This window comes from Hibiscus syriacus, unplaced genomic scaffold, assembly GCF_006381635.1.
Source record: "Hibiscus syriacus cultivar Baekdansim isolate YM2019G1 unplaced genomic scaffold, ASM638163v2 tig00111022_pilon, whole genome shotgun sequence".
Taxonomy (NCBI): domain Eukaryota; kingdom Viridiplantae; phylum Streptophyta; class Magnoliopsida; order Malvales; family Malvaceae; genus Hibiscus; species Hibiscus syriacus.
In genome coordinates, this window is record NW_024062956.1 from 2,393,697 (window position 1) to 2,408,490 (window position 14,794).

Here is a 14,794-nt window from a genome sequence, read left to right on the forward strand (position 1 = left end):
TGCAGGTACCAGAGATTCAAATCGCGATCGCGTTTTCGGAGGGCACCACTACCGCTATATTGCGGGCATAGCGAGCGCTATTGCGGCGATTGCAGGTGTCGCGGTGATTGCGGGTGTCACGGTGATTGCGGGTGTCGCAGTCAAATAATAGTGTTTTCGGAGGACACCGCTACCGCTATATCGTGGGCGCTATAGCAGTCATGGACCGCTATTTAAATCCTTGGCAGACACAATATGCAGGCAGAATTTAAAAGCTAATAATACTAATTCATCTCCTTATTTACCAGCTTGTGCTCGTTTCCAGATACTGCCTTTTAGGGCAAGTTATCAGAATATCATTCCTTCATGAGGGTGGCCCCTCAAGGCCAAGGATAGCACTTACAAGTCAACATGCCCATCCTCAACGTGCAAACCAAGATTGCACAAACTCATTCACTCTACCTCTTAGCATATAGCAATATAGGCAATGAAACAACCAACTTGGTTCCAGAGAACAATCACATCCCATATGTTCTGTTGTACAGATCACCTGAAGTGGGCATCCTGTACTTTGAATCTTCATACCCGGAATAGAACTTATTGAATCCCAGTCTTTCATTTCTTAGGAGCTCCGCCACACCAAGACCGTTTCCACCCTGGACCTCATTCCATCCGTCCCAATGACCATTTGATATATTATGTGTGTTTCTCAACTGTTGGAGACTCAACTGTGCAAATGGGGACATATTGTTAACTTGTGACTGATCCATGAGCCTCGAAGAAATTCCATAAGAATCATTCAGAGAAGAAAAGCTATCCCCAACATCATAACTTAGGTTCTGATGAGGAGAAAGAGATCTCTGCATGAGTAGTTGGAATCTGGCCTCGTTTTCATCGGGACCCAACTGTTGAGCAAAATTTGATCTCATGTCCAAGCCTGGATTGTTGAGCCCTCCCTGAATTCTACCCTTACCAACTGCCAATATTGCTGGATCTATAAATTCTATATCCCCAGGGCCACCAATACCACCACTTTGAGGAGCCTGATAAGAATTTCTTAATAGGGATGAAGGGTCCATCAAATGATTTCCTATAGGAAAAAGCAGTCAACATTAATCTGTTGCAGGCAAGGAACTCACAAAATCAAAAGCCAAAATTAAAAATATTACCAGATGTGGGGTCAAAACCATGGTTTACTCTCTCAATTGAAGAAAAGCCTGGAGGTGGTGCCCTGCTACGAACAGAGAATCCTGGTGGGGCTGAAATTTGAGCTCTTGAAGCTGTTAGACAACATTAAGTGATTAACTAAAATCAAAGCCAAAATTGGATAGGTCTAAAAGAAATGACACAAAGAAATGATGCTCCGCATGGACAAAAATAAACACATCAACTATATACTTGAGTCAGGGAAAAGCACACATTTTGGGCAAAGAAGATGGTACATCACATACAATTTCGAAAGTCCATTTATAACTAATAATCCATGACGATATTACAGAACACGTTGGGAGAATGGTTGTTGCATGACTGTAGTTTATAAAAACAGATACCACTGAACTAAATATTCAGACAGCAAGAGCAAATTTCAATGAGAAAAGAAGAATTCAACTAAAATTAGCTGGAGCAAAGTAAATTTCTAGACTCTCACCAGAAAGCTTATTGGAGAAAATTGATGGGCTGCTGGAAAAATTGTCAGATTCCTCAAAGTTACAGGAAGCTAAACCATTAGATACTCCAAACTTGCATAGATAGGAATCCCTGCTGTCTGCAAAATCTTGGCTGGGTTGGATCTGTGGCATTTGCCCAAAAACACTAAAGGAGGACTCAACATCAGCTGGAAAATGTTTAGAATCCTCCCGTCTCGCAAATGAGAATCGGGACTGATTATTCTTTAGTGTTTTCCATGAACTAGATAGTTTGAGAGGATTGGGTTGCTGCTTCTCACCGTCTCCCAACAATTTCACCAAGTTCTGTGGAGAAGTTAGAGACTCATCCCATGTATCAAAATCTAGTGACAATATGTTCGAAATTATGTTGCTATCCCCTTTATCATTAGTAGCATTGCTCTCAGCATTAACAACGAATCTGTGGTAATATCAGAACCAATACTACTGCTTGTGTACTTGTCAAGGTATTCATTAGACCAAGAAGAAACATTAGCTCCATGAAGACATGAACTGTCATGAGCTTTATTATCTACAATGAGAGTATCAGTATTCAAATTAACAGCACCAAAAGTATCACCATGTTGCAAAGAATGAGACCTAATATGATCTGACAAATGGAGAGGGATTGGTGAATTTGGCACATAACTTGAACGACTAATCACTTCTGGATCCTTGAGTCTCTGATTATCAAATGATAGTATGTCTTCCTCCACTTCAGAATTTATATTTTCCACAGCTTGAGTATGTGCATCAATTTCCCAGAGAGACTGCTCTTTTGAAACGCACACCCCATTGGGAGAGGTCACAGATCTCTCAGCAGTTGCTGAACTTAATGGTTCTCGATAGTAATCAGTATAACATTGTTGTAACCCCTGACTGCTAGGTGAACTGCTAGATACATGTTCAGAAGCTGAACTGCTTGGTCTAACTTCGTCAGAAAGTCCATTCAAGACACTCCTATCTAAGGTCAATGTTGACATATCAGAGCACAACCTCTGTGTGTTCCCATCAGCAGAGGAAATACTGCCCACTTTCTCACCAGAGGAAATAGAAGTCTGGCCACCATGATCAAAGAAGTTTGTAATAGTTGATGGCATATTAGTGCCCTGGCGATCATGATTGGATGATGGTTTAGGAGATAACTGACTGGTCAATGATTTAGAAGCAGCTACTCCATCGGGTGAAGAAGGATTGTCTAGTGCAGTAGTTTGACAATCAAAACCAGCATTCTGCTTTGAAGGTTTTAACAAATCAGGCTTACCCTTCATATGCATAGCATGAATCTCCTCGGATGGCTTTTTTACAACATCAGCATGTAATGAACAAGCTTGATTGGTGTTTGTTACTGCAGATGAAAATTGTAATGCACTACTGACTGTATCAGAATTGTGCTTAAGAGGTCCATTTGAACATGCTAAACCAGCCGGTTGTGGTTGATTTAAAGCGCGCGTCCCCCTGGCAGAATGATTCGCAACTTTCAGCACCAGCAATTAAAATAACAATTTGTCACAGAACAAATCAAATAGCATACCATGATGCTCCAGCAGGGAGTGCGATAGATCTACCACAGCTTCCATTTGGAGAACTTTTAGGAACAGTCTCTGTTGCGTTCTGCACAATATATAAAATAACAACCAGGTTAGTTGCAGGAACCAAGACCAAGTATGCATGGTGCTTTGATTCATTGCCACCTCAACCCACCCATGCTATTATTTGACAAATCTTATTGCAATCATTCAAGATTAGAAACAAACACGCTATTAAGAAGTTTGGAAAAAATCTGCTAGCAAGCAGAGCACAACTAAACTATTTTCCTGAACTCTGTGTACTATTTTACCTACCAATTTTTGTTTGGGAATTACAAACGTGAACTTACATTTGGAGGACTTGCAATTGGTTTTGCTGCAGAAGCAGAACTATTGGGGCAATAATCATCCACTGGAGGAGGTAATATATTTCCAGGACGCCGTTGCATATTGTTTGTTGCACCAGTTATTTGTTGAACCCTACTTTAAACAACTAATTAAGTTATAAATCATGCAAAACTTTGAACCAGTTACTTGTTGAAGCCTATTCCTTTAAAAAATTATGTTTATCAATCATGCAAGAGAAGACATTACTCAAAATTAAGCAAGAAACCTGAATGCATGCTTAGAAATGAAATGTTGCAATAAAAACCTCAAAGAAGAGCAAAGAAATCTAAATTTGACTTGAAACCCCTATTTGAAAAGTGAAGACTACAATAGTAAACATATTTTATTAAAAAAGAAACCTTTTAACGTACAGTGATTGCAAAAAGAATGAGCGAGGATCCAAGGGCCCGTTCGTTATTGAGTTTAGAAAGCCAAAAGCACCTTCTCACTCAATAAGCAATAAAGAACACTCGGCATTTCGGGGGAAATATTCTAAATATTCTTTATAAACGTGCTTTTTAAACCAAACAGAAACGCCAAATAATTGAGCTTTTGCGCTTGGAAAAATGCATTTGGGGCAATTTCTATTTTTAACCTGCAGCCAAAGAACAAATCTATGTGGTTTGTTTCTTTCATATTTCTTCTATTATTACTTTTCTTCATCCTTTTTATTTTTTTCTTTATTAATCATTTTATTATATCATATGTATACATATATATATATGTGTGTGTGTGTTCTTTTCTTTTAATAGATGAACAATTGTTTCTACTGTTATCATTATTATTAAAATATTAATAGTTTAAAAAAGTAATTAAGATTTTATTAATAAGTTAAAAAAATCATTTAAATTATTTTATTTTCATTTTATAATACCATGTCTAAAATAGACATTTTGTATTCTCGAAAGGACTTTTTGACAGCGATACTGAACACTACAATTTGAAACCATACTTTTCAAAAGCAATGTCAAACTATCCCCAAGAAAAACCAATGGGAGGCCAGAACCCTTTTAAAGCATTATCAAAAATGACACGCCAATATTCCAAAGAAATAAAAGTTAACAAATGCCATTCTAACATACTTTCCAATATAATGGGGCGTATAAAGGCTTTCTCGGAGCATATGATAGCACCCTTTCACATGGGCTACCATAAAAAGTATACATGCATGTATATGTCACCTCTAATTGTTTTTACCAATAAATGAAGAATGAAATTAAAATCATTAAAATCAGAAAACATCAACTTGTTGATTTTCTTCATCTCAAAAATAAGTTACATGTACAACAGAAAAAACAAAGAAGACAGGAAAACTCAAGCAATTTACCTTGTGTAGGCTGATATGATTTCATCTTTTGTGAAACTATCCTCTTGTGGACCAATCTCATGCAAATATAGACAATCAGGATTGGTGCAAGGCTGCAACCCAAAAAGAACTTCATTATTTTTCTATTACAATAACAAAGCTTATCATGTTTCCTAGTATATTATTACCATCATTGTCTTCCTTCCTATTTTGCAATTTTACAAGCTGGCAAATCACAAACTTTTCATAATTTGTCCAATACTTAAGTTCTAGATTTTTTTTTTTTACATGTCAAATATTTTACTGTGACTAATGCTTTCAAACTATTTTGGCAATTAATTAAATGAATTAAGTCTCTACCAATTTGAAGAGAAGATAGAGTATAGCCTTTTGAGTAAAATATCATAAATTAGTGTGTAAATTTTCATAACTAATTTTTATAGTAATTTATATAACTAGCGGAAACAACAACATTAAATTCACAAAATAAATTAAACAAAAATCACTTCTAAACATACCACATTTCTCAACCATGCATGACAATACTTTGTTGTACCAAAGCATGCCCTGAAATGAACATTTCAAGTATTAGAGAAGATAACCAAGACCGCATATGCATTCAACCAATAACAAAAGAAATAACTCCACAAACACATTCCCGTACTTTAATGGTCTACCGTCCAAGTTAAATCCATGTACAGACTGGATACAACGAATCACTTCCTCTTCTTTTGAGTATGTAATATATCTGTTTACAGTATAAACAAACGTAGTTGAAAAAAATAAATTTCTTAGTTACAGGGGTTCAGAAAATAGGCAAAAAGAACACTACAAAATGGTAAGATATATATGATACAATGACTTCTATTAAAAAACAATGCATAAAACAAGGTCTAAATGTTTGGATGACTTAAAACCAAATACATTAGATAATGTACTTAGTACTTACACACTACATGTATTGTTTGGAAATTGCTGAATGACACCAGCTGCAGTCCGAGACATAGATACTTTAAGAACTACCAAAATAATCTCTACGTTGGAGAAGCTGCACAGAAGAGATGTTAGCTTAGGTCAAATATCACCAGTAGATTGCAGATGTAGAAAGTGAGGATGGAAAGAGAGTACCTCCCCATCTGCCAGATTAAGTGGCAACCCCACAATGTAAACAAGATTCCTTTGAATAACTCGCACACTGCTCAGTTGCTTCCTTCCTTCAGATGATTTAGTCTTTGCTTTTTGCGACTTCGTTTTTCTTTCCATATTAACTTCAGCCACCAACCTGTTTATTGAAACAACATACATGAGATGATGGCAGGCAAATGTTGCAAAATATTTAATGAGAATAAAAAGCAAGGTAGCTTAACAACCTCTCACAATTAGCAGTCGTTCCTACTATCTTGCATTTATCATAAGCACTACGACATGCTGGACACCTCCCCACTGTACTATCCTTCTCAGACATATTCATTATGTGATGCCAACACCAAACACATATCTGCCTCAAAGATCAAAATAGGTAAGGCCGAAGACACAAATTGTCACCCCCTTTTTCCAATTTGATATTTATTTATGACATTTTTACTTCTTTTCAGTTTATTTGTATGCGCAAACAAATGTAAAAATATTTTAGAAGAAAAAGAGAAAAATAATTCAGACCTCATAACCACATTTGCAAGGCTTCAGTTGCTGATCAGTCAAATCCATCTCTTCCGCACAAAGGGGACAGGTCTTTTCTCCTTCGTCACTCATGATTGCCTGAAACCTCAAAACAAATAAATAATTACATAAGGACAATAATACTATTATACTCTACAAAGTCACTGAAACCTTAATTGAACTTAGCAAAATAATTTACCAGAACTACCAAAATTCCCATTCAATTTACAAAAAACACTGCAACCAAAACTTACAATTTTTTTTTTATAAATCGCAAGTCAAACACGGAAATTCCTATTTCACTTAAATAATCTGAACCCTATATTTCCAGGAAAAGGGAAAAACTAGTCAAGAAAATAAGCGTCGAACAATTAGCAGACCAACAAACAAAAGGCACCTAGAGAAATCTCAACAGAAAAAAAAAATGAATTCTCAATCCAATACCAAGAAAAATCGAATTCACAATCCAATGACAAACCAATAATTGCCTACATGCAATACAATGAATCAATAAAACAACACAAAAAATTGAGATAAATTATGGATCTTAAAAAATAAATATTGAAGGGCAAAAATTATGGATAATTTAGGGTTTCAGATTCAGAGATAAGGGAGTTACAGATAGGTGTAGATCGACAAGATGATGAATCTGTGGAGAAGAAGGGATAGTTCAGAAAGGTAACACTGCCACGCCAAGAGAAATCCACCAAAGAAATTGAGAGAGAGAGAGAGAGAGAGAGAGAGAGAGAGAGAGAATACATCAAATAACGACGTGAAAGTGGGGGCTGTTTGGGAGGAAAGAAAAAAGAAAATTCCTTTTCAGATGGAAGAAAAAGAGAAAGGAAAAGTGGAATATCTGATTCCAGATCGGAGTAGCGATGGGGCCAACGTCGACGACTTAACTAGATATTTTTGATCCGCTAAATATCTCTCTCCCTCCACATTACTCCATTTATATTTTGACACGTAAGTCAACTGTGTGTCGTCTGGATGGAACCGGTCGTGCTGGATCGTCGGCGGTAGAATTTCGTTTTTTTCATATTAAAATATTATATCTACTAGATTTCATAATATATTGTGATTAATTTTAGGGTAAACTACATAAATGGTCACCTAACTTTTAAGGATCTTGTATTTTGTTCACCCAATTTTTAAAATTTATAATACAATCACCAAACTTTTACTTCGTTTTCAGTAAGATCGCCGTTAGTTTACCTGACATGACATGTCAGATATCACTGTTACTTTTTAGCTTAATAAAATAATCATTTTAACCCATTTAAGCACCCTAAAAAATAATCCCGCACTTTGATCAACACCATGTTTATAATGTAAAATTACAACTAGTAAATAATATTATTGAATCAAACACTATGATCTTATATTAGAATCTAATATTACACCCTACTTTTATCCTTCCTTGAATAAACCTAAGTAGAGGTAAATTTGGCTGTGGGAATTGATTGAGCTCAAGTTGAGATGGCAAAGGAAGACCATGGCCACCGCCAAACGTAGCAATGCGGCAGGGTCAGGAGAAGAGGAAATGGACAAAGAATACAGATACAAATCTATATCTAACATCTACATTTTCACTTAAAATTTATGTTAACCGTTTTCAAACATATATTTGGACATTGATATCAGATGCCAACTTCCGAATACATGATTGATATCATAACAGTGGCTTCTCTTGGCATGGTGAATTCATGATCAACCTGGGTTCTGACAGCAAAGTAATTTCCCAAAAACTTGAGTCTAGAATTTGCAACATCGTAAATAATTATAACACATCATAAATCCGTTGTCGGAGAGAGGAAGCATATCATTGCTCCCTTGCCCTCTTGCGTGCCAGAAAACGTTCTCTAGCTGCTGCAACTGCATCTTCACCTCTTTTATGATGGTTGCTTTTTGGTCCATCAACAGACGGTTGTTTCTCTGAAGTGTTCTCCTGTATTGTACTGTCTGGAAGTATATCTTTGGTTATTGGCTTCGAATCTCGAGACTCAAATATTTCTCTAGAACCTGTTTCATCTCGAGTCTGGTCAGTCATAGCAGAAGACTCGGGAGCAGTTGGTTCAGGCAACGGCTGATCTCTATTGGATGCATCTTTCTCGCTCTCCTTCTCAAGTTTCCCTAATTCAAGTTTTCTTGATTTTGATTCATTTGCCCCAAACGCAACATTTTTACCAAGGTTGAAGTAAAAATCACTCAAGTCACTCTTCTTGGTAACCTTTAAAACAAAAAAAAATGGTCATCAACCAGATAAATTACAACAGAATTGGAAATTTAAGAGTTAAAGTAAACCAATCACATACAGACAGGAAACAGAAAGAAAATTGGGGAATTAAATACCGAAAAAGAACACCCTATTTATTCCCACTTAACAAATAAACTTTAAATGTAGATTATGTATCCCAAATTCATTTTCTTGCATTTAGCTAATTCTAATAACATGTAAATTTATAATCCCATAAATGATAAGCAACCCAACTGATAGATACACGTGAACAGTCTTTTTCAATATGAACTTATACCATTAATGCTATCTGCACTTAATGTTTTTTCAATATAATTCACTTTCAAACAATGCTTCAAAATTTCCAGTCCCGGCAGATAAAAACAAAATCAATTTGTTTATTTGGGACACTCGAATCAACATATTTAGATTAACAACAGCATGCTAACCACCCTAGGAATCAATAGCAATTCATTCGATCATAAATGTTGTAACATACAATAAAAGTAAAAACCAAACCCATAAACAAAGAAGTGGAAAGCAAACAACAGAAAAAGCTACACTTACATCCTCTTTCTCCTCTCGAAGTTGTCGTAGGCGTTCTTCCTCCATCCATTTTGCCTGCTCAGCAAGCTTTTTCTTGTAGGCACTAGTCACAAACTTATCTTTGTCTGAGTAAAGGTGATCCTCTTTACTTCTCTCTTTCACAAGCTTCCTCTCGTATACTATCTCCTGTTCCCATTTCCGTTGCTCCGCTTTTTTCATTAAGTTATGAATATATTTTGGCTGCTCAAAACAGTCAACATTATCACCAGTCAAATTGATGATTAATTCCAGGTTAGTTTTGAGTAATTGTAGAATATCTTTTTTTAGATTTGAGCAGTTGTTAAGTGAAATTGTACCTGCTGCAATGTACATACAGATTTATTTATTTCGATTTTTTTTTGTTTGGGGGGGGCGGACAAACAAAGGGGAATAATTAAACTAATAGCAAGTAAATAATCCTAGAAACCACAAAAAGAAAACCCTAAAATTTATTAGAAAAGTATACCTTTCTCTCTTCGCGATCTTGAAGACGGGGGCGAACAACCTTCTCCTTCATCTCGTCGTAAACTCCATCGTAATCAAACACCGAAGGATCTTCCTCTAAAGCTTTCTTATGTTGCTCCTCTACCTTCGAAAAAAAAGGTAAATTCCAATTAAGTTATTTTTAAAAAAAAAAAATCCTCGAAAGAAAGGAGAATAAAGGAAATCAATGTGAAACTTACTTCCTTGAGAGCTTTGTTCTTGTGAGCTTGGCGGGAAATCTCTCTCTCCACGTCATCATCGTCGTCTTTTTGGAAGCCGCGAGGAGGAGGTAATGGTGGTCTTGTCACCGTCTTTTTCTGTTGGAACAGCGGAACCCTCAGCTGTAAACCGTACTTCTTCATCTTTTCTGGAGAAAAAAAAATTATATATTTATCTCATATTTGTTTATCAGTATCTAACAGTGAATGAATGCATGTCTTCATACCTACACTCTACAGCTCTATGGTGATACTAGAATAACAAGAGATTTCTTTATAGCTAAATGAATGACTGAAACTTGGGGGGGAAAACAAGACAAAGCATATCAAGGAATTACTCTCTCTCTAGGAGGCGGAGGCGGGGGAGAGCAGTTGCGATCGTAGAAATCGCGGTCTCGTTGCTCACGCGAATCTCGGTCGCGGAGTCGAGGAGGCGGCGGGGCAGGGGGAAGAGTTGGGATCGTCAGATGCTGGAGGTTGTCTGTTGTTGTTATCTTACACCAAAATTAACATGTAAGCGTACATGGTGTTTCTTCTTCTTTTACCTGCATTCATGTTAAGCAGCACATGAAACAGGTTCAGGCAGCCATGTACAATAGAAAATCATAAATGATGACATTACGGATAGATGAAGGTGCTACATCTATATCCACATATGATGCTTGATATATATATATTGTGTCATATTTAAACTTGGATCGAATTATAGAACTCGATGTACTTCTTCCAGATTTCCTCTAATTTTATATCTTTCGGACAATTATAGTCTCGTGATGTTACCATTATTAGACCTACATGATCTGTGCTCTACTATATAATCAATAAATCTATTTGGTTATATCAACCTACAAATAGCATCATCACCAATACTAAAAGTCGATATTTAAATCACTACACAAAACTGATGGTGGGGGATTGAGATCTATCTCTCTAGGGTTTTCTCATAGAATTTCCTCCTCACATTTTTCATCTTTTTCAGTCTGCTAGATTATTGATCATAGTTTTTTATCTAAACCAAAAGGATAAATAGTCATTAACTATTATCTATCATAATTTTTTCATCAATAATTAATCGTCTTCCACCATCATTTTCCCATTAACATGATCATATAGAATCGAATTCATATAATTAATGTGCAGGCAGCAGGTTCCCTCTTGTGACAACAGATTTCAACTTTAAATGTAAAAGTAATACAACTAATAACTACAACTAATATATATATCTACATCTATATCCACATCATGAGACTATAGTTGTCCCGTCGCTCACGCGAATCTCGGTTATAATTTTTTTTTTGATAAATCGCAAGTCAAACATAGAAATTCCTATTTCACTTAAATAATCTGAACCCTATATTTCCAGGAAAAAAGAAAAACTAATCAAGAAAGTAAGCGTCGAACAATTAGAAGACCAAAAAATAAAAGGCACTTAGAGAAATCTCAAAAGAAAAAAATGGATTTTCAATCCAATACCAAGAAAAATCGAATTCACAATCCAATGATAAACCAATAATTTCCTACATGCAATACAATGAATCAATAAAACAACACAAAAAATTGAGATAAATTATGGATCTTAAAAAATGCACATCGAAGGGCAAAAATTATGGATAACTTAGGGTTTCAGATTCAGAGATAAGGGACTTACAGATAGGTGTAGATCGACAAGATGATGAAGAAGAAAGGATAGTTCAGAAAGACAACACCGCCACGTCAAGAGAAATCCACCAAAGAAATTGAGAGAGAGAGAGATAGATAAACAAGGGTTCTTTTGGATTTCTGGTTAACCTTTTATTCATTTGCTTTCTTGCTCATTTAAATATTGTGAACCTCCTACTTTTGCCCTTGGATTTTGTTCTTATTACGGGATTTTGCCCTTACCCTGGCCTTTTCCGATTTTGTCTAGTTTTTTTTACTTTTTTTTTTCTTCAACTCGGCTCTACTTAGCATGGGTCCCTCTCTTTGGGTTTGGTCGTGATATTCACAATGTCCGCCACGTTGAAAGTCCTATTCATTTAATGGTTGAGATTTATCCTTGGATAAATCTATTTCATCCTCTAGTTCACAGACCAGCGGGAAAGGTCAAATCTACTCAATTAGAAAATTATTATTTTAAATTATAATTAATATTACTTTGATATTATATAAATTTTAAATATAAAATTCAAAATTATGTTATTTCATGCCTTTGTAAATTTTAAATAAATACTTAAAATAATATGTTTTTATATTTTTATACTTTGATATAATCTTTAAATAAAAGAACTAAAACATTAAAACTATGTGTGGTAAAAACTTAAAACATTTGTATGAAACTTTAATATAATATAATTACAACCTAAGTTAACCTTCAAATTTATAAATTTAATGAAAATATTAATTTAAAATATTATTATTTGATATACTAATGATGATTTTTTTAAATTCTACAAGTAACATTAATCATTTATTGTATGAATTTAAATAATATTTTGGTAAAGTGTACAAATGATCCCGATTATAGGGGAGATGTTTTGTTGAGTCATTTGATTATTAAAAATTATAAAATGATCACCTAACTATTTATATGTTCCAAAAGCATCATTTTCTATTAAAAAATTCACAATCGTTTGAGCTGGACGCTAACATACTGACTATGATATGATAAAATTGTATTTAGGCACTAAACATGTTTTTAATGGACGTTACAACCAATGCACTTTGCACCTATATTGACCGGGAAAAAATTAGGCACCTAAATGAGAAAAAATGTATAATTTAGGCAATTTTTTATATTAAGCCATTATAAAAATAGATGTTTCCTTAAGAAGTTAAATATCAATTAAATTGTTCATGTTTTTTTAATGGACGTTACAACCAATGCACTTTGCACCTATATTGATCGGAAAAAAATTAGGCACCTAAATGAGAAAAAAATGTATAGTTTAGGCAATTTTTTATATTAAGCCATTATAAAATAGATGTTTCCTTAAGAAGTTAGATATCAATTAAATTGTTCATATTTGTTTCTTTATATTCTTTTAGGTTATGGCTTTAAGACCTACTAAGAAAACTCGCATTCCTTCTCGTAGAGTATTCGTTTCCACTTTCCTCTTGGTGGCTTTAAGACCTACTAAGACCTACTAATAAAAATCTTTTATTGAGTTTGTGTATTAATTAATAGGGTGATTCAATTAGACAATTATAAAAAATACTCTTTTTAAATAATAATTAATATTATTATAATGATATTTTAATTTTTTTCATTTTTTTTATTAATCTAAGGTGATTATAATATGTAAATGTTTTAAAAAATTTCAATAATTTGACAATGAAATCTCAAACATCTTTGCAGTATCTAGTGCTTGAACCATCCCTTTAACTATTGAGGTAGCTAAGAATAACAATCCTCCTAAAGTTCGATATCATTTTTTAACATGTCATATTTAAGTTGTTCATTCTCCAAGTTTATATGTTTTTAAGATTTAACTAATGTATTTAAAATAAACTTAATATTGGATTTAATCTAACATTTAATGTTTAAACTGATAATTAAAGTGAAAGAACTCGATTAATAAGATAATAATTATAACACACCCAACCCGGATACAAATCCGATGTGTCACATTGACTTTTCAAATCTTTTACTTTTAAAATATAGTTGAAAATTTAAACTTTTATTTATATAAAAATGATGGAACCCTTGATCAAAGTAAATAAATAGAATTCAACTTAATTTGAAAATAAAACTTAATAATTTACATAAATATAACAATGTATGTTTACAAAAATGAACACATCATATACGATTTAAACATTTTATTACATGCCAACACATATTATACAACAAAATTACATATTGTGTAAATCGTTTCTGATCTAATCATCTCGTAGAGATATGTTATCTTGTTTGATCCTAGCTATGTTCTTCTTGCTTCTTTGTACCTACGTGTTAAACACTCACACGCTAAGTCGTTGACTTAATGAGACATATAAAGTACGTAATAAAACATTAAAATACTTAATCATATTCAAAGCATTTCATGAAATCATATAAAGAAACCATAGAACACATCATATAACAAAAACATATATATATATATATATATATATATATGTCATCGTCATCATCATCGTCATCATCGTCATCACTGTTCATTTATATAGTTTCTTTTAATAGCCCATGGTACATCATTGAGAACTTAAAGGTATGTGAGTGCATTGAGGCTGTGCACTAATGTTGTCACCATAACTCGTATAAATTACACCGAAGTGTCACGTAGAATATGCACCGAGGAGGATGGACAAACAAATGGGAATAATTAAGCTAATAGCAAGTAAATAATACTAGAAACCACAAAAAAAAACCCTAAAATTTATTAGAAAAACATATCTTTCTCTCTTCACGATCTTGAATATGTGGGCGAACAACCTTCTCTTTAATCTCGTCGTAAACTCCTTCGTAATCAAACATTGAAAGATCTTTCTCTAAAGCTTTCTTATGTTGCTCCTCTACCTTCGAAAACAAAAGAAGGTAAATTCTAATTAAGTTTTTTTTTAAAAAAAAACATCGAAAAAAAGGGAATAAAGGAAATCAATGTAAAACTTATTTCCTTGAGAACTTTGTTCTTGTGAGTTTGGCTGGAAATTTATCTCTCTACGTCATCGTCATCGTCTTCCTGAAAGTTACGAGGAGGAGGCAACTGTGGCCTTGTCGCCGACTTTTTCTGTTGGAACGGCAAAATCCTAAGTTGTAAACCGTATTTATT

General features: G+C 34.2%; 1 protein-coding gene and 1 pseudogene across 1 annotated transcript; both read right to left on the minus strand.

Annotated features, from left to right (window-relative positions):
- Positions 1-220: 220 nt before the first annotated feature.
- The window catches only part of LOC120150549, a 69,287-nt pseudogene continuing 54,713 nt past the window's right edge, over positions 221-14,794 (minus strand).
- Positions 8,094-11,822, minus strand: LOC120150543 (nuclear speckle splicing regulatory protein 1-like). Its single transcript, XM_039163216.1, has 6 exons — positions 11,695-11,822; positions 10,385-10,591; positions 10,029-10,195; positions 9,812-9,934; positions 9,328-9,546; positions 8,094-8,754 (listed from the first exon to the last, which is right to left on the minus strand). The coding sequence occupies exons 3-6, from the start codon at positions 10,188-10,190 to the stop codon at positions 8,347-8,349; spliced, it is 912 nt and encodes a 303-aa protein (XP_039019147.1). The 5' UTR covers positions 10,191-10,195; positions 10,385-10,591; positions 11,695-11,822; the 3' UTR covers positions 8,094-8,346.